At 36.2% G+C, this 27,916-nt stretch overlaps 3 protein-coding genes across 6 annotated transcripts in view; 2 read left to right on the top strand and 1 right to left on the bottom strand.

Moving 5' to 3' along the window:
- Window positions 1-22,050, bottom strand: part of hormad1 (HORMA domain containing 1) — a 35,177-nt gene extending 13,127 nt beyond the window's left edge. Inside the window, exon 1 of one of the 2 annotated variants that reach the window (XM_084089059.1) lies at window positions 21,930-22,050. The gene's annotated coding sequence lies outside the window, so the exon portion shown is untranslated. The remainder of the gene's footprint in view (window positions 1-21,929) is intronic. The other variant, XM_084089060.1, reaches the window with a different exon arrangement.
- mcl1b (MCL1 apoptosis regulator, BCL2 family member b) lies at window positions 287-2,665 on the top strand. Its single transcript, XM_084089062.1, has 3 exons — window positions 287-968; window positions 1,186-1,436; window positions 1,550-2,665. The coding sequence occupies exons 1-3, from the start codon at window positions 629-631 to the stop codon at window positions 1,664-1,666; spliced, it is 708 nt and encodes a 235-aa protein (XP_083945188.1). The 5' UTR covers window positions 287-628; the 3' UTR covers window positions 1,667-2,665.
- vps72b (vacuolar protein sorting 72 homolog b) lies at window positions 4,210-27,815 on the top strand. 3 transcript variants are annotated; one of them, XM_084089054.1, is made up of 8 exons: window positions 22,525-22,646; window positions 24,009-24,133; window positions 24,740-24,892; window positions 25,102-25,225; window positions 25,335-25,415; window positions 25,926-26,102; window positions 26,190-26,334; window positions 27,061-27,815. In XM_084089054.1, the coding sequence occupies exons 2-8, from the start codon at window positions 24,017-24,019 to the stop codon at window positions 27,482-27,484; spliced, it is 1,221 nt and encodes a 406-aa protein (XP_083945180.1). In that variant the 5' UTR covers window positions 22,525-22,646; window positions 24,009-24,016; the 3' UTR covers window positions 27,485-27,815. The 3 variants fall into 3 exon arrangements, with proteins under 3 accessions (XP_083945182.1, XP_083945180.1, XP_083945181.1); XM_084089056.1 differs by lacking the exons at window positions 22,525-22,646; window positions 24,009-24,133 and adding an exon at window positions 4,210-4,868; XM_084089055.1 differs by lacking the exons at window positions 22,525-22,646; window positions 25,335-25,415 and having other exon boundaries at window positions 23,489-24,133.
- Window positions 27,816-27,916: the final 101 nt, after the last annotated feature.

The raw sequence follows: 27,916 nt of genomic DNA, 5'->3' as shown, positions 1-27,916 counted from the left end.
CAGCAAATTCTACAAATTCTGTTCTACAAATATTTCACTAGGGGGAGCGCCGCTCTTTGAAAAGCTGAAATGGGCGGATCTAAGAAAGAACAACAGGGTGACATTTTTAAAACCCACACATACACATCTTGTTTTCGTAAACATCTCTGGTCGTTCATTAACAGAATGGTCGTTAATAATCCTACCACAGTCCTAACGGTGAAACATTTTGACATGACATGAAATTATTTTAAATATCGTTCCTGAGAATGTAAATATTCTCAATTTCACAGATTTGGGTTTGGTTGGGGGGGGGTGTTGGGGGGGGAAACGAACGTGGGACGCATTTTACGTGCAGAACCCGCTGTCCTCGACGTTTCGAAAGCGCAGTTTGCGTTCAATACGTGTGTCGTCATTGATTGGCCAAGACCCAGTCTATGCAAGAGACTAAACACAGGACAAAAGCCCCGCCCCTATAAAAGCCTATAAAGAACGAAGCAGAAATTTCTAGTTCTACGCTTCCGCCTTGCTCAAGTAAAATGTAGGTTAGCTTTCCTTTCGGTTTAAATAGAAATTTAGAAAGACGACGTTTCCTCTTAAATGCATCGCCGATTTACTGGATTAAAGCCATTGGTGTGAAGTTGCAAACATGTTGCCTGGGAGTAAAGTTTCTTGGCCATGCATTGGAATAACAGCTCTTAACGTCAACAGCTCTAGTGGGTTTAATAGCAAGCGACTGGTAATGCCAGAGCTGAAAGCTCAGAACCAGTTTACAGGGAACGGTCTCCAAGGCTCGGTGCCATCATCGCCTGGGTCGGATTGCGAGGAAGATTACACGTCCTTTGAAATGGAAACAAGAGAAACTATTGACATTTTCTTAAAAAACTTTACAGGACTCCCTCATTCTAAAATTGGGAAAAAACAAGTTCTGTCAACGATGAAGCGGGTTGTGGAAAGTCTCGTGGTAAAGCACGAAATCGCTTACAAAGGTAATTTCACAAGTTCTCACTTTATTTGAACATGTAGCGCTCCACTGTTCCCCTTTCGCTTCGTTCATAATGTTTAGTTGTTGATAAGAACAGGTTAAATATTGTTAAAGAGCCTCACCCTCAACACACGCACCTGGCCTGGCAGGTTGCTCCACTTTATGCCACGTATTTTCACATTTATGATTCCACAGTGGCCTCTAACATTTGACTCTCTCAGGTATGATTGCTCGTCTGAATCTGGAGCAGAATGGAGAAGACATGAGTTTCATCACGACTGTGGCAACGGAAATCTTCAGCGATGGCATCACAAACTGGGGCCGTATTGCAAGTTTGCTAACTTTTGGGGCAATTGTGTGCAAGCATCAGAATGACAGAGGACTTGGCAAGTGTGTGAGTCTGGTGGCGGAAGACATTGCTTCCTATCTTCTCACAGCACAGCGGGACTGGCTGCTCAAAAACAAAGCATGGGTGAGTTTTAATTTCCCCCCACCCTTCACAGGACTGCATATGTGCTTGTTTGTCTTTGTTTGTAACCTGTAATCACCTTGTGTATGAATTATATATATTTTTTTTTTCTTTAGGATGGCTTTGTGGATTTTTTTCATGTCCCGGATACAGAAGCAGCTATGAGAAACACACTGATGGCCATTGGTAGTGTGGCTACATTTGGAGCTGCACTTGCTTATTTGATACGGTGAATCCACATGGACTTTATGACAGATGTGGAGAAACAAGAACTCTAAAAACAATTTTTTTTGAGAGAAAGACAGTGAAAGCAGTTTGAATTAATGTTTTTTCTTGTCATGTTTTCACTCTTCCTGTTTATAAAAGTTGCTCCACCTAATCTCTTGAAAAAATCTAAAACTATTTTTTTATTAAAAGTCAAAATTTAAATATCGCATTTGAAATGATCACTTCCAACCAGTGTTCTCTGTACAGACATGATGTTTAAAAACTTGGCTGAATTGCGAAGTTGGCATATTAAAGCTCACAAGCTTTTGTTGAAATTGCTATATAGTTGTGTTTAATAAGCCACTGTAGTACAACACCTTCACATTTTCATGGTGTCACTTCCTGTTTCAGAAATATTCTTTTGCAATATAATACGCACGTATGACGTCAGGTGCCGGCTATAGCTAATTTAATAAGCTTTAAAGCTTTTATCTAAAAGTTCATGGTGGTTCTGTTGAGTCCTAATTTAGGGCAATGACAGCAGTTAAAAGGTATAGTTCACCCAAAAAGTTTAATACTGTCATTTACTCACCATCAAGTTTTTCCAAACCTGTATGAATTGTTTTTCTTTTGCTGAAAGCAAAAGAAGATATTTTGAAGAATACGAGCAACCAGTATAATAGTTGATAGGCCCCATTAATTTCTATAATATGGAAAAAAAAATTACAGTGGAGGTCAATGGGGCCCAACTGTTTGGTTACCTACATTCTTCATAATAACTTTTTTGTGTGTTCAGCAGAAGAAATTCATATAGGTTTGGAACAACTTGAAGGGGTGTAAATGCTGTCAGTGTTTTACTTTTTGGGTGAACTAACTGTTTACCCACAACGCTGCTAATAGTTTTCTTTACCTGCTGGTTAACCTACACTGAAATGTTTAGAGAAGTTTGAGAACATGTTATGGTCATTGACCTTTTTCTGTGAATATACTGTTCTCTAAACTGCAAATTAAAACCAAAAAGCTGATACCTGTATTTTCCTTCTTCTTAGGTGATTGAATTGAAACCTTAACCACAAAGAATCTATTAAACCCTTATGGCAAGGTCACAACTTAAGTCTGAAGTATATGTGCTTTATCTGTATTAGCTTCAAAGGTTTTCTAGCTTTTCATCTGTACATTTTACTGCAGCAGAGTTGTGTAAATTGCCAAAGACGTTAAATTTCCTGTGTAGTCTCGTTTCAGCCTTTGGTATGAAGTTGCACTGTGCTGCGGAAATGTTTTAAGAGGTTTGTCAGAGTGAAACTCATTGGCACAATGAAACTCATTGATGCATACCATTCATACATGTATCTCATTTCAAAGAGTTCATTGTGTTGCTTAGTCACCTTGTTGAATCACTGTCTATTCAGTGGTCCCAAGCATATTAATACTTCATTATAAATATACAAACCCCTTGCCATCCTTCTGGCTGTCATCACAAGTCACTACTGTAACCAAACCTCTCAGCCAATGTGAATGACCGTCAGATAACTCTAATCTGGTTTTGTCTCAAGTAGAATTAAAATTTTTGTACTATAGTCTGGCTGAGATTATTCTTCGCAACATACATTAGCACAAATTCCTTTTGCTTTTTAACTGTAGAAGGTGTTAAAATCATGACTCGTATTCGTCATCATGTTCTGATCCTTCCTTATACAGAGAAGTTTCTCAATTGATTTCTTAATCTCGTTTGCTGTACTTTTTGCCTGAAGGCGCTGGATGTAGCCAGTTTGGCTTGCTTTTTTAATGTGGAAGTAATGTTTGTTAACGCTATGACACACGGTAGAACCGTGTGATTTACTTTGTTGACTTTACACTTCCGTATCCATGAGTCATGTTTTAATGCTGAATAACTATGGTTTTAAAATCACATGGAGTTCCAAAAAACTTCAGCAGTTTACATCGTTCAAAAACATTTCTGGATCAAATCCCTCTGAATGAAATCAGATGTTAGTGGCTTGTTTCCACTTCCTTAATGAATGACTTCCACTGCCTATTAAAAGGGCACAGGAAATGTTTCCATAGCAAAATGGAAATCTTAATATTTTTGCATGTGTGTGTCATAAATTTGTTATATGGAAAGGCCAGTTGGAAAAGTCATGAAACACGAGCAAGGCAATGGATCTCCAGTGAGGGTCCAATGAGAGGGAAGATGTTTTGACGTCTACGAACGTCTATGCCAGAGAACATGCTTGGTTTGTATTTCTACAGCAGGGGTATCCAATCCTGCTTCTGGAGGGCCACCCTTCTGCAGAGTTCAGCTGTAACACACCTGCCTGGAAGTTTTTCAGTGATCCTGAAAACCTAGCTGGTTCAGGTGTGGTTAATTAGGGATACAGCAAAAGTCTGATATATCCTGCTCTGGGAGAGATGTATTTGAGACAGTTATGTATCACACCTGGTACAGGTGTGCTCAATCCTGTGTTGAAGGGTAGAAATAGTTTTCTGTGGAAATAGTTTGTTTCATTAGCATTCCCACATTTGACAACTTATGCAAGAGAAGAAATAAACGAATGCCTTAAAGAGGTAATTCATCCAAAAATGAAAATTCTATAATTTACTAACTGTCATGTTGCTCCAAACAGGTTTGACTTTCTTTCCAATGTGGAACACAAAAGAGGATTATATGAAGATGGTTTAAATTTTTGTCTACAATGAAAGTCAATGGGGACCAAATCAACTTGGACCCTATTGAGTTTCATGAACCCCCAACAACTCGTATACATTTTTCCACAGAAGAATGAAATTCAAACCGGTTTAGTGTGACATAACAGAATTAGGACTATCACTTTAACTCCTATAACCAGGAATTTCCTTATCAACATAACATATAACATCTTTTTTGCAAGATCTATGATATCCGCTTGCAGGATGTAAAACAATTTAGTCTACTTAAAACTTCTTTAACTATTGTAAAAAAAAAAGAATCTGCTGACAAAAACACCTGTCCTAAAATGTTTTAGTCCTTCATTAGGAAGTCTGTAGTTGTTTTTTCTGGCTAAGCTAAACAATATTTTTGTGAGTATGCTTATTTGCTCAGATTGGCTTCGTGTCTGGTTACAGGCCACCCGTGGGGTCTAATGAGGACTATGGTAATGACACACACAGGGCCTCACCTGATCCTCCAGTTCACCTGCTGTGGTTACCTGAGCCAGGAGGCTCATGACTGTTAAACTCTGTGGAATACAGGTAAAGCCATGTGATAACACATGTACTAATCTGTACAGTCTTGTGCTATAGTCCTGGACCTGTTTTTTATTTATTTAATTTTTTTTAAGTATTACAAAACTGACATCTTAAAAGCCACTCATTTGTGATAGACGTATTTTTGCTTGGTCAGTGTTGGTTCTTTAAAATAACTGAAATACATTGACAACGTGATATGGAACTGTAATGTGGTCAAGAGTGAAACTACTAGCCTTGCTGTTATTTGAAAAACATTAGAACGCCCATCAGCCAATCAGAACCAAACATTCTAGACTGCTGCGTTAGATAAGACTTCTTGGTGTGGATAAAAATCCAGTGGAGCATAATAATGTAAAGAAAAAATGTACAAATAAATATTGAGTGTCCAAACAATGTATATCCTGACTGCATTTATTATTAGAAACTGCTTTGTTTGATGCAGGCCTATTGTCTATTGACGTCTGTGAATGTGGAACAATAGGAGGAGGAGCATGCATTATTGTCTAAAGCATGGGTTTTCAAGCAGGGATCCAGAGAATGCTAGGAGGTCCATGGAAAAGTTTAGAGAAAAGCAGTGTAATTTTTTTTTTAAATAAATAATAAAAAAATAAAACTATTTAACTAGATAAACAAATAAATTGATTAAAATTAAAGAATATTAATATATAAATGAATAAATAAAAACATTTGATTAAAGTAAATAACATTTGTAAAATATATACAATAAAATTGATTTAAATAATACAAATAACAGTATAATAGAAAAACGCTATATAACACAATTTACATTTATAATATACATTTTTCGACAGTATAAATTGGGTCTTTATACTTATATATATTTCTATTGTGACAACTCTCGGAAGATTTTAGCATGGTAATGGTTATGACAATGTTAATGTATTTGGTCCTGGTGGTCGATTATTGCTGCTGCAGAGAAAGTACAGGAACTTGCTACTGCCAACACATACGCTGATACGCTGCTGTGATTATGTTAGACATATACTGCTGCTGCACAAATAGCATATATATATAGCATAAATTACCCATTGCAGATCTATTCAGGTGGAGCTGGGGAAGGTGTATGGTTTTGGAGGAACTCCGAAATGCCAGGCAGCCATTTTAATGTTGTGAGCAGCAAGCTCATTGGCTTGCAGATGCGACATGAACCAATCAGCTTGTGCCAAGTAGTTAACGCGGTAAATATCATCAGCTGCGTTAACCCTTGTGTGGTGTTCAAAACCCTATAACCCCCGGGATCTTCCTGGTCAAAAATGACCGGACTATAAAAAATAGCTTATAAATCTCTCATTATACTATATTTTCACCCAATATTGGATTCAATCTTTTTGTCAACTTGTTCTCTTTCAATTAGGACTGGTTTTATATTTCTATTTGCATCTAATCAATCCTAGGCCTCATTTATTTGACAGTAGGGATCTCATTTTTTGAGTAAAAAAAACATTATTTTTGAATAATTTTGGAAATATTAAATAAAATCTGAAGAAAATTGGCACTGTTTATCACACTAGTCTACTTTAATTTTTCACCAGGAATTTTGTTTTGAAAAACTTTTATTTTGTACAAAATGGCACATTGTCACACTTGTGGTCTTCCCGGTCAAAAATGACCGGCCTACAAAAAATTGCTTATAAATCACTCGTTATGCAATATTATCACCCAATTTTGGATTCAATCTTTTTGTCAACTTGTTTTCTTTCAATTAGGACTGATTTTATATTTCTATTTGCATCTGATTAATCGTAGGCCTCATTTATTTGACAGTAGGCATCTCATTTTTTGAGTAAAAAAAACATTATTTTTGAATAATTTTGGAAATATTAAATAAAATCTGAAAAAAATTGGCACTGTTGATCACATTAGTCTACTTTAATATTTCACCAGGAATTTTGTTTTGAAAAACTTTTATTTTGTACAAAATGGCACATTGTCACACTTGTGGTCTTCCCGGTCAAAAATGACCGGCCTACACAAAATAGCTTATAAATCACTTGTTATGTTGTATTATCACCCAATATTGGATTCAATCTTTTTGTCAACTTGTTCTCTTTCAATTAGGACTGGTTTTATATTTCTATTTGCATCTGATTAACCGTAGGCCTCATTTATTTGAGAGTAGGCATCTCATTTTTTGAGTAAAAAAAACATTATTTTTGAATAATTTTGGAAATATTATATAAAATCTGAAGAAAATTGGCACTGTTGATCACACTAGTCTACTTTAATTTTTCACCAGGAATTTTGTTTTGAAAAACTTTTATTTTGTACAAAATGGCACAGAGTTACACTTGTGGTGTTCCACTGGGCCATTGAGGGCCATTGTTTCAATGGGCCATTGAAAGTGAATGGGAGAGACTGAAAAGTTTTCAGGAGCATGTTCATTGTTTATGTACACATATGTGCATGTGATGGATTATGGTGAGTTTGGGCTCTTTTTAATCTTAACAATCTCATGTAAATAATGATGTGCCATTTTTCACAATTTATGCATGCTTCATTGAGTTATGAGTTAAAACGCGACATAAGTGCTAGGCTACATCTATATTCAAGGCTCTGTGAGCGCCTGTGGGGGTTTGTGTGTTACAACTCCATTAGGAATATCTTTAGATCTGAGTGATGGATTATGCTGAGTTTGGGCTCTTTTTAATTGTGATAGTCTACTGAAAATAATGATGTACATTTTTCTACGATCTGTGCATGCTTCGTGAAGTTATGAGCGAAAACCAAACGTGAGAGCTTCATGAGTATATACTTGGCTAGGTGCATCTGTGGTATTTTTTGTGTTAGAACGCCATGAGGAATATCTTTAGATCTTATTGATGGAATATATTGAGTTTGGGCTCTTTTTAATCGTGAGCTCCTGCTGTAAATAACGATGTGTCATTTTTCATGATCGATGTATGTTTCATGAAGATACGAGTAAAAAGGCCAAGTCTAAGCTACCTTGCTTGGCTATGTGAGTCTGTGTGTCTGTGGTATTTTTTGTGTTAGAACTCCATGAGGAATATCTTTAGTTCTGAGTGATGGATTATGTTATTGTTTGAACTCATTTTAATTGTAAGCATCTGCTGTAAATAATGATGTGTCATTTTCCACAATCGGAGCATGATTCCATCATCCATATATGGTTTACACATGGGTCTCTTGAAGGGCTTCTTTTACAAAAACCTCGCTCAAGTTTAGTAAAAAGCCTGAAACAATTATGCTTGCTGTATTCTACTCATTGAGACCTTTCAAATGACATATGACACAGGACTATCTGAGCTGTATGATGTATTTGACATATTGCTGAATGTAGTACAAAAAAGTAGTTTATAAATTATGAATTTGTTTTTTTCTATTTATCAGCAAATAACTCAGCGCTACTTAGGAGTTTATCAAATTGGCTACATTCATTGTAAATTTCAGACTCTAAGCTTTCAAATGACACCTATTTTAAGTTGATCAAGGTAATAGTTTTGAAAAATATTATGATTATTTATTTCGCAGCTAGGTGGCATTTATTAGTGTAAAGTACACTAGTGTGATCAACAGTGCCAATTTTCTTCAGATTTTATTTTATTTTTCCAAAATTATTCAAAAATAATGTTTTTTTAACTCAAAAATTGAAATGCCTACTCTCAAATAAATGAGGCCTACAATTAATCAGATGCAAATAGAAATATAAAACCAGTCCTAATTGAAAGAGAACAAGTTGACAAAAAGATTGAATCCAATATTGGGTGATAATATTGCATAAAGAGTGATTTATAAGCAATGTTTTGTAGGCCGGTCATTTTTGACCGGGAAAACCACAAGTGTGACAATGTGCCATTTTGTACAAAATAAAAGTTTTTCAAAACAAAATTCCTGGTGAAATATTAAAGTAGACTAGTGTGATCAACAGTGCCAATTTTCTTCAGATTTTATTTAAAATTTCCAAAATTATTCAAAAATAATGTTTTTTTTACTCAAAAAATGAGATGCCTACTGTCAAATAAATGAGGCCTACGATTAATCAGATGCAAATAGAAATATAAAACCAGTCCTAATTGAAAGAGAACAAGTTGACAAAAAGATTGAATCCAATATTGGGTGATAATATTGCATAACAAGTGATTTATAAGCAATTTCTTGTAGTCCGGTCATTTTTGACCGGGAAGACCACAAGTGGAACAAGGTGACAAAATCCCCCCTAAAAAAGTAAGAAAATTGTCAAAAAACATTTGAGAAGTAGTTATACCATCTGTGAATAAAGTCACTAAGTTTCAGTCCAAGTCGATAACATTAACTAGTATTTTGGGGTAAAAGAAAATTCTCTCCGGGTCAAAATGACCCGAACACCACATGAGGTTAAAGGAGTAGTTCACTTTAAAATGAAAATCACCCCATGATTAACTCACTCTCAAGCCATCTATAGATGTAAATGACTTTATTCTTTCAGACGAATACAATCAGAGTTATATTAATAAACACCTTGACGCTTCCGAGCTTGATGATGGCAGTGAATTGCAACCATCATTATTATGAAGCTCAAAAAATGAATCCATCCATAATAAACAAACTTCGCATGGCTCTGGGGGGTTAATAAAAGGCCTTCTGAAACAAAACGATGAGTTTGTGTAAGAAAAATATTCATATTTAAAACTTTATAAAGTAAAATAACTAGCTGGTCAAACGAAAATACGGATTCGACTTTAAGTGTAAAGTGCAACTTATGCGAGTAAATGTGAAGTACTGCTGATATTTATGCTACACCATGACGCACTATGCAACTTCCGACATCATAAGTTGCGTAAGTTGTGCTTTATACGCAACTGCGTTTGGCCGGAAGCTAGAATTTTACTTTGCGTTTTAAATATGAATATTTTTCTTATACAAACTTTTTAAACGCTTTGCTTCAGAAGGCCTTTATGAACCCCCCGGAGCCAGGCGGAGTTCCTTTATAATGGATGGATGCACTTTTCTGAGCTTAAATCTGATGGTTGCAATGGTTGCTTACAATCTACTGCCATAAAGCTCAGAAGCGTCAGGGTGTTTATTAATATAACTCCGATTGTATTCGTCTGAAAAAAGAAAGTCATATACACCTAGGATGGTTTGAGGGTAAGCAAATCATGGGGAAATTTTCATTTTAAAGTAAACTACGCCTTTAATGACCCATCATCCTTGCGCCAGTTAACTAACTAGGCATATAATCGTCTTTTAAAGGTGGGGTATGTGATTTGCAAAATGGCCGGCAGATTTTGAAAATACACAACTCAAATGGTCCTACCTTCTTTCCTTTGACTCCACCCATTCAAAGAACATGAGGGGGATGGGAGGAGGGGGGTATGGTACGACCATTTGATTGACGCACTTACTGTCCAATGATTCTAGGTGGTCTTGGAAATGATTGGCTGGAGTTTTTCGAGTCCTGCCCGTTCCACAGATGATTAAATTGCTTAATTTTCATTTCAGTGCTTCTAACTCAGTGACTGTAAGTGGGTTAGGAATAGGATTTCAAGTGATTTTGAAAAAATGGCCAAAAAAGAGAATTACATACCCCACCTTTAAATTTCAAGATGGGATCCCTCACATGAGAATGATCATATTTGCTGGTTCGTGGCATTGAAAAACTCGAAAACCCCTGGTCTAAATTAAGCAGGCAGAAAATACCTATAGTAGGCTAGCACTTTATAGAAAACATTTGATGTATAAATAAAAGTTGTTTTATCTTAAGCAATCTTTATTGTCATCTTTGATTTGTATTCTAGTGTTTATTATACTCATATTTCTGTGTTTATTGTGTGAAGCAGTGTTTCCTCAAGAACAGTTATTTCAGTCATTAAATATCATGCATTTTAAACTTTGGCCATAAAGTGTTGTCCAAGTGATCCCATCACATGTTCTGCCGGGAAGCTAGTGGACCTGTTTGATCATTTACCCTGCTACCTTTATCAAGGTTTTCCTTATCTTTTTGTATTAAGTTCCCAGTGTAGCTTTCATGGTATGGTAATCTTGGTGAAAGAAAAATTCTACTAGTCATGGCAGGTCGTTGCTGAATCATCAGGTCTATGACCTTTCCCCTACAGCATGATTCCATGAGGGAAACACGTCACTTCCACATTCTGTCATAAAGATAACTGCTCTAAAATCAAAAAGTGTGTGCCAACCTCTGACCCCTCAGGTGACTATTTTTAATGTGTAATTTATGTATTTAATAAATATTTCAAATAATTAATCTTCTGGTTAAATGGTTAAACAATTCCCAGTGTAGTCTATATTAGTCAGTGTATAACTGGAAAAAAGATTGTCCTGACTCACTGTTGCCTTTGAGTCGCCTGAATTGCGTCTTGCAATTAGTGTTGCTTGCTTTATACACAAACAAATGAGCAAATATTCACAAGTCACATGTAGAAGACTGCCGACATTCATTATGTAGCCTAAATAAAATCTCCTTATCTGATCTGATTTCCCTTATTCTGGCCCTCTCACGTTCTTTCCTCTTATGGAGGCTTCCGTCCTGGATCATTAATTCCAAGCACATGTAAATGCATAATCCAAAAGATGTTACTCTGTTTGGGAGAGCTTACACCAAAGATGGTACACTATTGTGATTATATTTGAGAAGAAACAGATTTTGAACATTTGGAACTGTTGCATTTTGTACTTTGTGGTAATGCCAATTATAGCTGTTGAAATATATATCAGATGCAACTTTTAAATAAGCTATCTGTTGTCTTCATGTGTTAGTATTGAGAACTCCTGTGCTAGTGGTTAAAACAACTATTTACATAGAAGAGTATTGAGAAATACTGAGTGTCAGGTATTGCCATCATGGAAACCACTTCTTGGATTTAGACACCAGTATGTTTGTGTAGAGATTTTACTCTAAAGTCACCATGTTTACAGTCATGAGGATTTATTCAATGACGTGTGGTCAACAGGCAGCAGGTCCTGACTAGTTTTAAGTGGCAATGTGGTCTGTTTTTATGTTTAGACTGCAAAATGTAAGTTGAACAAGGCCAGAGTGTTATTGACATATGCCACACATTCACTGTCAAATAACTTAATGGCTCCGACTATGAGACTGACTGGTGTTGTGTAAAGGTTGTGGTCAGAAATGTTGTGCAATCGGTATAGGCTATGATATGTTTTTAGAACTCCAGCTGTATGACTTTTTGACTTTTTGACATCAGGTTTGAGAAAAAGTCACTCTATCTAGAGCATAGCAATTATGAAAAAAAGGAGTTAAAATATTTTGGTTGTTATACCATAAGTGTAATTTCTGTTGAAGTCTTTATTAATTAACAGTTTTTCTATAATAATTCAACATAACATATTGTGTGATGCCACAATGTCCTTATAATATGGCACTTCATTATTCCATTTAGTCTGTATATTTCGTATGAGTCTGCTTTTATCTCAGGATTTTTTCTTAAAACAATAGTAGTGTCCAGTCCTCTTTTCTTTTTGAGTTGCTTTCGCGTTACATTTCAGTTCCTACACCAATGCTCGTAGGTAAATTCCTTCACCCAAGTAGAAATGTACCCAAGTTACTTTCACTTTTCTTTATATAAGATTCCGATAAGGGATGATAACCTCTTGGTACTTTTACCACTGTACAAAACTGCATTACTCTTTGATCAGACCTGCAAATGCAAAAGAAAGGACATAGTCTTGCAGTCTATGAATAAAATGTTACATGGGTGTATTATATATATCATAGTAAGTTGTTAAAACAGGTTTCTGTTTGTGAGAGTATAATTTTTGCAGATTAAGATGGGCCTAGAGCATATTGCTCCTATACGATCGACCAAACGATAAAAAAGATGATTGAATGCCCTAAAACAGTAATAGACATCATAGAGATGTTTAAGTCCATATAGACACTCTGAATGTGGCTTGTACTTTGATCTATCTAGTAAGGTCTTTTTAAATCTTTTTAAATCTTTTTAATCTTACTACCCAAACTGTCCAATCAGAATCAAATGTTTAAGAGTCAAACTGTGTAATGATTTATTTACAAGTTAATAAGAACTTGTTCTTAAGTGACTTGCCTGGTTAAATAAAGGTTAATTAATTATTACAAGTCATCAAATCAAAACAGTTGGTAATCATGAAGTACTGGAATTTTTTTGTTTTAAGGGGAAATGGAGTCAGTCCTTTGGAATTTCTCTATCAGTGGAGTTCTCCTTTCTACTGTTTTAAAGGTTGAACATTTCTGGATTTTTTTTATCATGCTTTCATATAAAAATAGAGAAACACACTGTAAAACCCAACAAGTTAACTCAACTCAAACCGATTGAGGAAACTGATTGCGGCAAACCATTTAAGTTTAAAAATAAATACATATGAGTATTGTGAACTTATATATATTGAGTCCTCAATATATATAAGTTCACAATACTCATATGTATTTATTTTTAAACTTAAATGGTTTGCCGCAATCAGTTTCCTCAATCGGTTTGAGTTGAGTTAACTTGTTGGGTTTTACAGTGCAGATCCCAACAGTAACATTCTCAGAACTTTAGCTAACGTTCTCAAGGTTCTCTCAAAGTTATGAAACATTTAAAGAATATTCATTAAAAGTTATATGGTCTTTAATAATGTTTGCAGAATATTAGCACAGAAATCTGTTACAAGCTGAAGACAGACGAAGGCAGATTCAAAATATAAACGAGGTTTAATCCAGTTGATAAAACGTAACAGCATGTGTAACACAGACACACAAACAATAACCAACTGAGGAGAGAACGAAATTTAAGTGCAGATTCAAACAAGATAATTAATCAAACACAGCTGAACCCAACGAACTAATAATCTGTAACCATATAAACAAAGGAGAAGCTTGAAAATTAAACAAAGGAACACAGGAAGGAATGAAAACAAACCAAAAATCCATGAAAACTGAAACTAACTGAACAAAAGCATGATAACATAGTTCATGGAGTGAACTTTTTTTCTTTCTGAAACGTTGTAGTTGAATGCCCGTTTAATGTTTTTATTTTTAGCCTAAATGTGCTAAAAAAGTAGCATTCTAATAATATTTGCAAATTATAGCATGGAATGTTCCCTTAACGTTTGCATAACCAAGAAAAACATTTAAAAAATAAAATAAAAAAAAACCTGGAAGATGGAACATTCAGAAATAATATTTTTTATAACTTAATGTGAACATTAGCAAAGTGTTCTTAGAACATATTTTGTTAGCTGGGATGTTGTCATTTTTAGTGGAAAATCAAGTTTCTTTATTAATTAATTAATCATGTCTAATGTATGCAGAATAGAAAGATTGTTGATTCTCTTTGCAGCTTCTGTAGCTTTTAGGAATGAGGAAACAGCCAAAACCTCACCCATTTACATCCAGGAAGTTATTATAAAATTATTTGCAATTATAATTATGATGCATCTCTGGTGGGCGAGATAATTATTATTATTTTTGTGTGTCTATACATTTATAATTCTTGCATTGTGAATGTCAAAATACACATGCATGTCTGTAAATGCAGCCAAAATGCAAAGTGTCATGAAAAGTGTCTTGCTGCAGCATGTTTGTTCCAGGGTGTGGAAAACTTTGCCTGAGAAGAAATGTAAATGAATCAATTTATGTAAATAAACTTTTCACTTTGACTAACTCCTCAGAAGATGGAGGTTTTATGTTGCAGATAATAAAATGTAAACACATGCACAACACAGTATAAAGGGATAATTTTTCACCTGTCAGCTGCTTTGCATGCTGCATACAGTTGTAAATTAGGCCAAAGGTTCTGTGCAGCTTGCAGGTGTCTTAGTTTTATTTTTTTACTCATCCATATATCAATATACAACATTGTATTGAACATTTCTGTTGCAAAAACACTGCCATCAAATAGGGGTTTTGTACATTCCAAAAACTTGCTATTGCAGGTTTGGATACCTACGCAAATTCCAACAATGTTGTTCCAATAACTGTTGTCAGACACTAAATATTCTGCATGTAGAAACAGTACATTCCACAAGTACTTATATTCAAACAGTTGTTTTTTCTTGATCCCCGTATCAACGTGAATGGAGGAATGTCAGATAACATTATAGTCTCAGATGCACTGTTGGCAAATCAGATTAAAGAGGTTAAATGTTCATGCTGGAATATGATCTCATTATGCTTTATGTTAGGTATGGTAAAACAAATCTATAGTATATAACTAAAATGATATACATTTGCTGTACATTTTTCTGCCTGGTTATATGGTTATATGTATGGGGCTCAAACATATTAATATAAAAGTAAAATATAATTATACAAATGTATTACACTATAAAGAAAATACCTCAGAGGGATTATGCAATATTGTTGCAGTGTGTATCTTGCACAACTGAATATTTTGTACATCATACTGGACTTTTTTTTAGCATGAACTGGACATTGCAACCAAATTCAGAATTCTGACATATTTCAAAGTGAACCAAAATATTGAATAAAGGGCGGGGCTTGATTTTAGCACACCTCCTTTCCATCTCTAGCTCACTGAGGGTCAACCAGGGGAGTGGTTATACGATGTTCCCAGTCCATCAAAATGACATTATCAGACAAGGAATGTCATTTCAGAAAGAAAGCAAATTTTCAGATTTTGACTAAAAATATATTATTTTTTTCTGGATGAACACAGACTAGTAATGTGCGCTCACTAAGTAAATGTCTAGTATTTATTCATTTGTATCAAAGTATTTCCAAATGACAACAATTTATGTGTTTACGTTCTAGCCCTCAAATGCATAGAAAAAAAGATGGATTCTCAAATGGTCATGGTTTAAATACTTCTTGTAAGAATGGCCAAATAACATTGAGTACAAGTTATTTATACTCTGATAGGACATTGACTTTGACCTTGACAGCGAACTTGACAGTAACTATAAACACGTGAGAACTTGTCGCTGTTCTGTTCCCACGACCGACTCTTATTTCAGTTGATCTCTCTGAACTCTTTTTCCCATGCAGGGCTCAGTTACTTAGAAACACATTTCCAGCAGGCAGGGCTTTGTTGTCATTTTCACCTTAAACATCTCAATATCTTTCAAAGTTTCAAATGCTCCTCTCTCTTAACCCCACAGAAATGTGCAATGTACACAGTGCAGCCACACTGCTGTAGTTATACAGTGGTTGTTATGTCACCTACAGCATGACACAGCTTGTCGTGTTTGTTTTTGAACATGCCGTATGGCATAGTCCGATCCGTTGGCAGCAATGCCTGATGTTTTGATGTCATCATGTTCCGGCATTCATTGATCTTGTTCCCACACCTTTCTGGGAAATAAAAGCTAGCTGCTTCAACAGGGGGTTTTGCCAGACAATAACTTGGCAGTGACATGCTAAAACTACAAGAAATCTCAAAAGGCAAACTTTTGCTTTTTGTTTTTGTTTCATTGCTTAAAGGGATACTTCAGGATTTAGCATTAAGCTTTGTATTATTAGAAAACCTGTAGTATTTTCGAATTACCATGCTTTCCACCCTCATATCCCCCTGAGACGAGAGATTTATGTATTTTTTGTCTGGAAAAAATCCTCCGATGACGCACAAATCGTAATTTCGCGCCATCGGAGGATTTTTTGGCCAGAGCCTAAAGACTACAGCCAGTAGTAGGGGCTGTCCCGCATGTTTTCAACCCGCCCATAGAGGGTGGGATCTCACTCACAGAATGTACGCATAGTGTCAGCCATCTTTCTTTGGAAGCTAAGCTAGCAGGCTCTTGTTCTGTGGAGAAAGCTGAGTAGTAGGGGTTACCATCCTCTTTTTCCCGGACATGTCCGGCCGTCGAGATCGTCCAAAATGTCCGGGATTCGGCTTTTGCTTTCTGCAGTCACCATTCATTGTTTACATGCATACCTTTTGTTTCAATCTAACTGAATTCATTCCGATTGGTGAATCTGAATGTAGTGTTTACATGAACGCTAAACAAGTGATCGGCTGATGTGCGTTTTAACATTACTAAGAAAATTCCCGCTCCTCCATGAGAGATATGAGACCGGTGCGTCTCACAGGTGCCGCTCATCAGTAATCACGCCACCGGCCTTGCGCCGTTCTCCCACAGCCCTCAGTCTCGTCCTGCTCGCCACAGTAAACATAATGAATGACGACTGTAGAACGCAAAAGCCGAATCCCGGACATTTTGGGCCATCTCGAAATCCCGGGCAGACTCGTCACGGAGACTCACTAGTAGCCTAGCCTTTTTGTTTAACTGCGCTCTCTTACCGGTAGGCGTGGCTTGGGAGTGGCCTCCTAGGGCAGCGAAGCAAGTGCATTCTGGGAGTTGTTGTCTTTCATCCACATAAGCCAAAAATACATTTTCTGGCTTTTCTCAGTCTAGAAAGCTCCAAATTCAAAAATAATTTCACATTTCTTCAACATAAATGACCCATTTTAAATACACATTCATCTTTCCATAGGTGAAGTATCCCTTTAAGGCTGCTATAGTATAGATTTTTTTAATCAAAATAGGACGTACTTCCTGTGTGACTCCACCATTCGGTCTTTTGTCTTGTTGTTCGTCATCATCATTGTCAAACACATTACTCGCATAGTCTTGCTAAATAGCTGGTCAGATTCTTCGGTGTAAAGCTTTTTATAGAATGCAAATTTGTTATATTCAATTAATGACTCATTTAGATACTATTCATGTCAAAAGAAGAAATGGCAATCACAAAGTTTTAAAGTATTGTCAGAATTTGTTTATATCAAAATGTGATAAACACCACACACTGATTGATAAGTGCATGCAGAGACATGCATAAAGATTATCTTGTTACTGCCTTTCATAGTTTCGTTCTGGGTGATGAAGGATTCGTGGGAGTTGAGTTTTGTTATGGTACCTGCCTCTAAACATTATTCTCATAAGTCATGAGTATGATTGGCATGCGGTGCACCCTTTTAACGATAATGTGGATTTGTTACATGCCTGAAGGAAAATTTGACGGACCAAGTGCATATTGAACCGATGTAAACATTAAAATCATATCTTAATACAAACGAGTCAGTTTATCCCTTTGGTGCATTGTGAAGACATTTAAAATGTTGCACTGTTGGTTTAACTTATGTTCACACAATCAACTGCAACACATATGGCAGGTTGTGTATTTAAGAACATAAAGTGTTTTAGTACATTTTGTATTGTCAGTACGGGGTGTGTGTGTGTATCAATGCATGTTTGTTTGAGGTATGTCTTGTCATTTTAACTGCCCACCTTTTAGTCACATGTGGTGGTGTTTATTTATGATTTATGATATGATTTATGGCATAGCTTCACACTTTGGTGTATCATTTAACCAAGATTTATGAGAGCAAAGTGATGCTATGTTGGTAAATGAGTTTGCTTGGCAGGTTCAGATGTTTGCAGTGATGTGTTTTTTTCCCTTTTTCTCAGAGATGTAATTAAGTGTGCAAATATTTTTGTCCTATAGTCTCCAGTTGGTCACATAACCATTTTAATGATTAGTAAGCATGTCACTGCCATTTATGAACTGTGTCCCACTGGATGTATTAAATTGATCAAAAGTGTCAGTAAAGACTTATTTCAGTTAATTTCTGTTCTTTTAAACTTTCTATTCATCAAATAATCCTGAAAAAATGAATTACAGTTTCCACAAAAATATTAAGGGCCCTATTTTAACGATCTGAAACGCAAAAGCGAAACGCAAGTAAGTTTCTGGGCGTAATCTAAAATGGTTCTACATTATCTACATTACTCATAGGTGTGGTTTGGGTGTAATGTGAAGTAAACCAATCAGAGCGTCATCTTGCATTCCCTTTAAAAGCAGACGCGCTTGTTCCATGGCGGGTTGCTATTATAATGGCAGATTTGCCAGGAGCGGTTCACAGCCGTGGAGACCGACGTTCTCGTCAGGGCCGTAAAAGACAGAGAAGTGACATTGTATGGGGATGGGAGAAACCCACCCAAATTATCTGTGCAGATAAGAGAAGCAAAGTGTTTGCGCGTTGTGGAGGGAAAAGTCTGCTGTGCGTCGGGTGCAAAATAGGAATGATACATGCGTCGGTGTACAAAGTCATTTGCGCTGGGTGCAAGATATAGGGCCCAATGCATCACAACATTTTCAACATTGACAGAAATTAGAAATGTTTCTTGAGCACCAAATCAGCATATTAGAAAGATTTCTGAAAGATTATGTGACACTGAAGAGTGAGTCATTAGATTATACATTTTAAAATATTTTTAAAAAAAACCCTGTTATTTTAAAGTGTAGCCTAATAATATTTCACAATAGCCATTACTGTTCTTACTGTATTTTTGAGGAAGTAAATGCCACCTTGGTGAGCATAAGAGAGTTCTTTCAAAAAACATTTGAAATACTGACCCCAAACCTGAATGCTAGAGTGAGTTTATTAATAACTACTGTACAAACCAACTATAGCTCCAACTGAGTAACAGTTTAATTTTAGACTAAATTTGCCACCCTGTTTTTGTGTTGTCTATTTTAGTTTGGTGCTTTTATTGCTGGAAAATATCTATTAAAAACAACGTACATACTAGGTTTTAAACTGTATTTATGTCCTAAATTGGTAAAAAAATGGCAAACCTCACATAATATTTTAGTAAGTTTAAGCACCTGAGGTTGACAATCAACATTCCCTGAAGGTTGAATGCACTTCCTTTCACCATTTGTTGAAAATCTATTTTTGAAAAAATCTATCTTTGAAAAATTCCACGTATTTCATACGTGCTAATGACTCACTTCTGTCATTTCAAGACACTGATGCTTATGTCTTGAACTTTTTTTTTTTTTTTTTGGAGAATAGTAGTGAACAATGTTCCAGAGGACTGCTGTCAGACACTATATATTCTAGAGAAACAGTACATTCCACAGGGACTTACATAACATATTCAAACAGTTGTTTTTTCTTGATCCCCTTATCAAAAGGCCTACTCTTCTCTCTGCTTCTAGCAAAAAGAGGTCATGATGTGAGCGGTGGGCTGGACGTCTGAGACGTTACGTCACCATGGATTCAGACAAGAACATTCTGTTCTGAGGTCAAAACACCAGTCTAACATGCCCAAACAGAACCCTGGCCTTACGTAATGTCAAGATGTAATGCTTTTGACATGGACAGTGATGCAGAAGGAGATGACAGGTCAAACAAAAGCAGACTACACCTAATTTATAGACTCAACCCAAATACCTCAAAACATACGTGTACGTGTCCCATTGAGATGTACTGTTCCTATACTAATTGGGTCAAACAAGTCAAACTGGACTATTTTTTGTACTCATTACATAATGTTCTCTACACTGATTAACGCTGAACACAAGGAGAGTTTTTTACCCACTATTTCTATCTGATGTTCATTTGATTCATCATTTCCTCTGACCAAGTCTTGCCTCTTATTTTAGTGGCGTGTGGTCTACATTCCAGATGCCTGTGTGTGTGTGTGTGTGTGTGTGTGGGCGGGGGGGGTTTGGGATGGGGGGGGGGGATATGTAACACCCCCACAAACCTCACTTCCCAGCAGCGGCGTGTTTTCACATTCCAATATTGTGAGATCATTTTCCACTGAAGCCCTCAGAATAATGTCTGTATTCAGTGGCCCTAACAACAACGCCCTTCATATGGTACCAATCACACAGCCTACGATAGAGCCTTTGAGCTCTGTACCGCACAACAACAACAACAACAACAACAACAACAAACAGACTCCAGTCTGTAAACGCTATACTAATGTCAATGCAATATTGTCTGGGGGCGCTTTGATTTCTTCTGTGAATGAGCGTGTCCCTTCTCAGTTTCACAAATGTTTTTTGTATTCTACAGAGACTGCAGGAGGGAGAGAGGGAGAAAGAAACAGGGAACACTAAAGCCAGACATCAAAGAAAAAAGAAACCAAACACCATTCTGAGCACAAAGCTCTCATTGACGGCATCGGCATTCTTTCTTAAAAACCGAAACCTGTTCATTCTCAACACAGAAATTCTAGAATCAGCTGTTTTATGATTCTAGGACTTTTTGTACAACTTCATGTTCTGAGTCAAAAAATCGTTGTAATCTGGAAGAGAGAAGCTTTACATCTGCATTCCATTTCCATATCTCGGAGGAATGTCCCGGAATTATCATCTTCCTTATTCCTTATGACTGAAACAATGCTAGCACACCTCTATGTAAATAACCTTCAGCGTGGGAGGAATTGAATGCATGCCACCGTCAAAACAAACCTACTTGCTTTATGGCTTAAAGGACAACTCCAGTGAAAAATGAACCTAGGGGTAATTAACACATGGTTACTGAGTCGATCGTTCCTTGGGATGCGTTTTCATGAAAATCGAATGTAAAGAGTTTTATCTTTAAAAACAGATTAGCTCATAACACTAGTATATGGGGCACAGAGTAAGTAAAAGTAAATCGCTAGTTAATACCACTAACAAGGCTCAAAATAGCCTCACTCTAACACGGTAGCATAATGAAGGTCCCTACATGCAAACCGAAGCATTGAGAACTTTGTAAGTGTACAGACAGTTTAATAAGAAGATAGTTTATAAAGACAGTACATTACGCGTTTACAGACAGGATCCATCTTGGAAAACAGTCTCGACTAATCGAGCCACGAACGCCGTGCTACGTTAGATTTCACAAACGTAATTCCTATCGACCAGACTGTTTTCCAAGATGGATCCTGTCTGTAAACGCGTAATGTACTGTCTTTATAAAGTATCTTCTTATTAAACTGTCTGTACACTTACAAAGTTCTCAATGCTTCGGTTTGCATGTAGGGACCTTCATTATGCTACCGTGTTAGTGTGAGGCTATTTTGAGCCTTGTTAGTGGTATTAACTAGCGATTTACTTTTACTTACTCTGTGCCCCATATACTAGTGTTATGAGCTAATCTGTTTTTAGAGATACAACTCTTTACATTCGATTTTCATGAAAACGCATCCCAGGGAATGATCGACTCGGTAACCATGTGTTAATTACCCCTAGGTTCATTTTTCACCGGAGTTGTCCTTTAACACACCAAGTGTTTAAATTAAAGCGTTTAAAGAATGTAAACTTTGTTGTTAGGATGGGGTTTGTGGGTGTGCATGCATGTGTCTTACCTTTGGTTTTCAAATGAATGTAAATGGGTTGAGAAGGAATGACATTGAATGTTTGCTCAGAACACACACTGCAGCTTTGTTCCATGGACAATTGTGTTCTGTCAGTGCTGCATTCATTATGTTCCACGACTAGCAAAAGTGTATTGTCTATGTTAAATTCAGAGATTAAAAAATACCACAAGCACCATTTTGGTAGATTACATACTTTAAATAAGCCTATTCTGTTAAAGTCCCTGTTAGCCATCAAAGGAAATTTGGATTTAGGAATTCTCGTGTGTGTGTGTGTGTGTGTGTGTGTGTGTGTGTGTGTGGGTGGGTGGATGAAAGAGAGAGAGAGATCTGCGTGGGTGGCCTTTCATAGACGTGTACTTTAACCTTTCCCACACCAGGAATGGGAAAACAAGTACAGAACCATGGCATTCACATGATCTTGACCTCTTAGGGAATTCTTCCTGCAATCTGCAAGTTTATTTGAATCATTGCCAAAATACCATTAATTAAGGTATTTTAACTCTCCAGCCCTGTAAAATGAGTACCTCTTATCTCATTTAAAGGAAGGCAGTTTGACAAAGTGTTGTTGTTTTGTATTGAATTGAGTTTCCCAGCATGGAAAATGGTAATGAGTTTCCTTTCTCTGTTTTTCCCCATGGACTTTTACAAAAAATTTAAATCACTAAATTGGTTCGGCCTTGGTATTTTCCCTTCAACTCCTCAAAGGTAAAGTCCCCAGACATTGTATTGATGATTTTCATCTTCAATTTGATTAAAATATTTTGCCTTTAAAAGTTCTATGGCATGTCGTTGTTTGGCAGCAATTCCGTATCATGTATTAAAAAATAACCAGAGCATTTTGGCTAATTTGAAGTATGTCCCACATTTATCCTGCAGTGGTATACAAACAGACTTTTAAAGGATCGATTAGTGAGCGACACAGTTCTGCAAAACTTAGAATCAGTCTCTTTCAGTGTAACTTGCATTTGCTATTCTATACCTGGGTGAAAAAAAAATACTATGTTGAAGGCATTTTTGAAACATCTTGAGTTTTTTAAAACTGGTTCATGACATGTTGAAAGGCAAAATGAGAATGTTGCTTTAGTTTGTGTTTAATATATAGCCTACAGCAGAAATATTTGAAAAATGTTATCTGGTTTCATCAAGATTTTGTACAAATGAGTAAGCAAATGACATTGCCAATTAAAAATGAGCAAATTATTGATATATACATATGAGTTATGAAGTTCACAACATTTGACAAAGTGCACTAAACAGTTTTCAGAGTTCAAAAGTTCTCTTATTTAACATTCATAATTTGTTTTTTGTTTTTAATGCTCAACACCATCGTCAAGCATAAATATCCACTTTGTCACATAAATAGACAGATACAATAGTGTTTATTTATTTATTTTTTTCAAATATTTATAGAAACATATTGCTGACCCTTGAATGCTAATGATCCATGAACACAACTTTAACAACAAGGAGAACAGCAATCACTCTATCACACCTTTTCAAAAATTATTAATAGCTAGCATAAGTAATGGGAAAATGATCATGGCGAATCATTGGTGAAAATGTGTGGGAAAACTACATAACTATATATTTCATAGAATATACTATCCTGGTGTCATTTGACTAAGCCGTTTGACATCTGGTGTCACAAAGTTTATGAAAATCATCTTGAATAATCATTCCCACCCTAACACGAGGGTACTTTAGTTCAGACGTCCTCACTCGACCTCTGTCTCCACCTGGTGGCCGTGCGATGAATCTCATCAGTTCTATTAGTTTGGTCTGGAAATAGATCTCTTACATCGATTACTCTCTTAATGCCACATTAGACTAGTGAGTCTAACGTTTATTCTGTCATGCAGGCATGATCTGATAATAATTCGAAAACCTTCAATTTATTAACCTGATGATACAGTAATATTTTGATTTGCTCTACAGATTTGAGTCATATCCTGAAATCTGGTCTCAATTTAACCCTGCTCAATTTGAACTTGTCATGTCATTCATTTTATTATAAATACGTATCTTATTGTCTTTACATATCTGATTGATAGTGAAATATATATTTAGGTGTCAGGATGAGTTTAGCTTTCAGCAGGGCTCCTCGAAAGACTGCGGGAAACCGCATGTCCAGACTGCTGGATGCAGAAGAGGAGGATGAGTTCTACAAGACCACCTATGGAGGATTTCACGACGTGAGTGATGAAACATCACCTGGTCGGCTTGTCGTGGGCTTGTGTTGACATTTTTTACGCAACTGTAATACATTTATACTTTTATGACTTGCTTCTGTGAGAATGTGCCCTGTCACCCTGATTTGTATTGTCTTGAGACTTGTCAGGAGATCATTATCCCATGACTCTCTGGAGTCATTGTGCGTTTATTTATTCCGCCTATGCTAAAAATACACAACAAGTTTAACTTATAACATACAGTATATAATACATATATGTATTTTTGTATATAATTTGGGCACATTTCGAATATTTCGCCTTAGTTATTTTTTTGTCAATGTATATGGAGATTTTCACAATATATATTCTCTCATATACTGTATAGGGCTTTTCACAACATACTATAAAGCAGCTTTAAAAATGAACACAATAATTGGGCTGACATAACCCTCATTTGAGGGTGATCAGATGCTTACATTGACGGTTAATTCATTTAATAGAAATGTATTAGTCTAATAAATGATAAATTATTCTAATTGAACGTAATCTATGCAGTAATATGTAGTCATTTGCACCTGTCTAGAGTCTCATCTTTTACTTTGAGTCCTCAAAACTTGATTTGTGCAGGAATCAGGTGATGAAGAGTATAAGGGCGACCTGTCTGAAACAGAAGATGAGGTGGACAGTGACTTTGACATTGATGAAGGGGATGAACCTGACAGCGAGCAGGAGGAGGACGGGCCACGTCGGAAGAGCAGAGTGGTGACCAAAGCCTATAAGGTATATGAGAGTTATTCAGGTGACTGGGAATATATAATGCAAATGCACGCGTGTGTTGTATGGACTAGTTTAATGCTTCTTTGGCATCTTTTTTAGAAGCTAGAAATCGTATGGAAAAGAGTGACCAGTACATTCTGTACCTAAAGTAAATAATGACAAAATGTTCATTTTTACGCCCCTTTTAATCCCAGATCCTTGTGTTTGTGTAGGAGCCCGTTAAAGTGGTGCGGCCAAAACCGAAACAACGGAAACTGGCTGAACTGCCCAGGAGGACAGACAAGACAAAGATCGACAAATACAACCCCCCTGAACTACAGGAGGACATCAGCAAGAGTGAGAGTCTTTCACTTTGTTCACGCATGCGCAAGTGACATAGCCAACCTTTTTAATGATCAGTGTAAGTATATTCTATAATGTTTTCATTTGTTCTTCCCTTTAACAGAAAGAACAAGTCACTTCAGTTCATTGCTCAAAAAATGTGTGGAACTAAATCAATTTTGTTGCATTGTGCGAACTGTTAAAGGTGATTTTGAATGCTTGAAATTTGACAGTTTTTATTGATTTATTTTTATGCAGTGATATACAAACAGTATTTGTTTTTTTACACATTCACCCTCCCTCCTTCTTAAGAATTGACTGCCATAAAAAAAGTTTCTGTAAAGAAAGTAAACATTATCACAACAACATTATTCAAGAGGAAGTGAGTAAGATGTTAATGATAACAGATGTTTTCAAAAATAAAAATACATTTTATGAACCTCTGATTGCATATTTAATCTAAACTCATAAAACACAAACAAAGTATCAATGTAGTCATTGTTTTGGTTCATGTGAATTAGTTGATTTACAGTGCAATAAAATGTGTTTGTTGGCTACTAAAGATAAAAAAATCCATCAATAAGTTGTCAATGATTCAATTTTACATCACTTTCTGGAAAGTGTCGACCACATCATAAACTGTTGGAGATAATAGCCAGAGTGAATGTTAGTAAACATATCCAAATCAATTTCTGATGAATTGTTTTTGTCTTAGACAGGAAGTCTGTACGTCAGTCCACGACCGAACACACACGGCTGACGTACCTGAGGCTGCAGGAGAGGCAGGTTGCCCCACGTCGAAGGAAGGGTACTAGACATGAGCGACCTTTGACCCAGGCTGAACTTTTGGCAGAAGCCAAGGTCACAGCAGAGATTAACCTTCGATCACTAGGTGAGGAATTGATAACTGATACTTTTGCAAATTGTTCTGTCTGTAAAACTTGAATGCTAATTGCTGTTTGTGATTTTTTTTTTGTAGAAAACTATGAGCGTTTGGAGGCAGACAAGAAACGACAGGTTCATATGAAGCGTCAGTGTGTGGGTTCTGTTATCCGATATCACTCGGTGCTCATGCCCCTGGTGTCGGACGTCACTCTTAAAGAGGAAAACGTGGATGTAGAGGGGTACTTTTACTGGTTACTCATCTCTTTCTGAATGTCTTCATGCATACTTCTTTTGCTTTTGACTTCTTTTTAGACTTAGACTTTCATTATCTTGGGTGGGGTGTACATTTTATCTAAGATCTATCTAATCTTTATATTGCCTGGCACTTAAAACTGGACAGATAAAGTATGAGTGCTCTTATGTTTACAAATACTTTCATTCATTCATTTGACCTAAAAATAGGTCAAAACCTTTTTTTTTTTTGGTATTTAGAGGTATACTCAGTATATATATTTTTTCTGTATCTACTATAATGTGTACATACATTATTTAAACATTTTTCAAAAGTACTGTTGAGTTCTACATGTTTAAATCTTTTTTTATATTTAAACAAACATGTTAAACATGCTTAAAGTATAATATAAATAGAATAAACAATCAAAAAACAACTTTTAAAAAGGGATGTACTGTATCATACATCATTCTGTCAGAAATAAATTAAACTCTTAATTATAATTAATTAATTTATTATAATTATTTATGAAATTAGCGAAAGAAAATAATACAGACATCATTGTTATGGTTATGGAAAATGTATTTATTTTTTATTTCCAAGGGAGACACTACAATTCATTTTCCTATACACATTCTGTTAAAGTTTTCATGAGAAAGAAAATGAGTGCACCTTTTTATCTTTATATCTCTTATGTCTTTACCTTTTTTTTATCGTTACCTCTCATTAACAGTTTGGACCAAGATGCCCTGCAGAATCCAGGCCCTCACCTTCAACAAGCTCTTTCCCAGTCAGTATCAACCCTTACTGCCCCACCTAGTGTCCTATCCACTAACACAGCTGCTGTAAACCCTGCCAAATGCTCCCGCACCTACATCACATTCAGTGATGATGAATCTTTCCTGCGTTTCTTTCCCCAGTCCCCAGCTCCTCGAATTCCTGCCCAGGAGGTCTGCCCTGTTACCCATAAGCCTGCGCTTTACAGAGACCCCATCACGGACATTCCATACGCTAATGTACAAGCCTTTAGGATAATCCGGGAGGCCTATAAAAAGTATGTGACTGCCCACGGCCTGCCCTGCACGGGCACAGCGACTCCAGCCGACACCACTGCAAAGAATCTGCGGCAGAAGATCATTATTAAACAAGGGATGTAGAAAAATACAGAAGATTGACAAGTAGGAGGAGAGAGAGAAGAGAGGATCCTCCATCCATCCATCCATCCATCCATCCATCCATCCATCCATCCAAGTGTCCTTTTGTGACATACAGCCAGAGTATAAGTGCAATAAGCTTCATTGTTGTATGGAATGTGTAGTTTTTCTTTGCATAACGGTTTTATGCTTCTTCTTTTTTAATGCACTTTTTAATGTAATTATGTGGTGATATGTATTTATAATGTGTTCATATTAGTAAAAACAGCAGTAATGATTGCTGTCCTGTAGCCTATTGAATGTCATTGTTATTTTTTATAATAAAAAAATTGGTCCATCTATAAAATTTGCTTATGTTGAAGAGAACCGACTTCTCATTACAGCCAATGTATAAACTTCGAAAAAATTGTCAACAGAGATAGCTGATCTTCAAAT

This window comes from Abramis brama, assembly GCF_963993115.1.
Source record: "Abramis brama genome assembly, chromosome: 17".
NCBI classification, from domain to species: domain Eukaryota; kingdom Metazoa; phylum Chordata; class Actinopteri; order Cypriniformes; family Leuciscidae; genus Abramis; species Abramis brama.
Note: the sequence above shows the minus strand (reverse complement) of the source record. Positions and strands in the feature narration are given on the sequence as shown.

Bases quoted from the DNA above. Each gene is read 5' to 3' on its own strand.
- mcl1b (XM_084089062.1), top strand. From the start codon at position 629: ATGTTGCCTGGGAGTAAAGTTTCTTGGCCATGCATTGGAATAACAGCT. The intron at 969-1,185 runs GTAATTTCACAA...TGACTCTCTCAG, and splicing joins GCACGAAATCGCTTACAAAG to GTATGATTGCTCGTCTGAAT. The intron at 1,437-1,549 runs GTGAGTTTTAAT...TTTTTTCTTTAG, and splicing joins TGCTCAAAAACAAAGCATGG to GATGGCTTTGTGGATTTTTT.
- vps72b (XM_084089054.1), top strand. From the start codon at position 24,017: ATGAGTTTAGCTTTCAGCAGGGCTCCTCGAAAGACTGCGGGAAACCGC. The intron at 24,134-24,739 runs GTGAGTGATGAA...TGATTTGTGCAG, and splicing joins CCTATGGAGGATTTCACGAC to GAATCAGGTGATGAAGAGTA. The intron at 25,226-25,334 runs GTGAGAGTCTTT...TCCCTTTAACAG, and splicing joins ACAGGAGGACATCAGCAAGA to AAAGAACAAGTCACTTCAGT.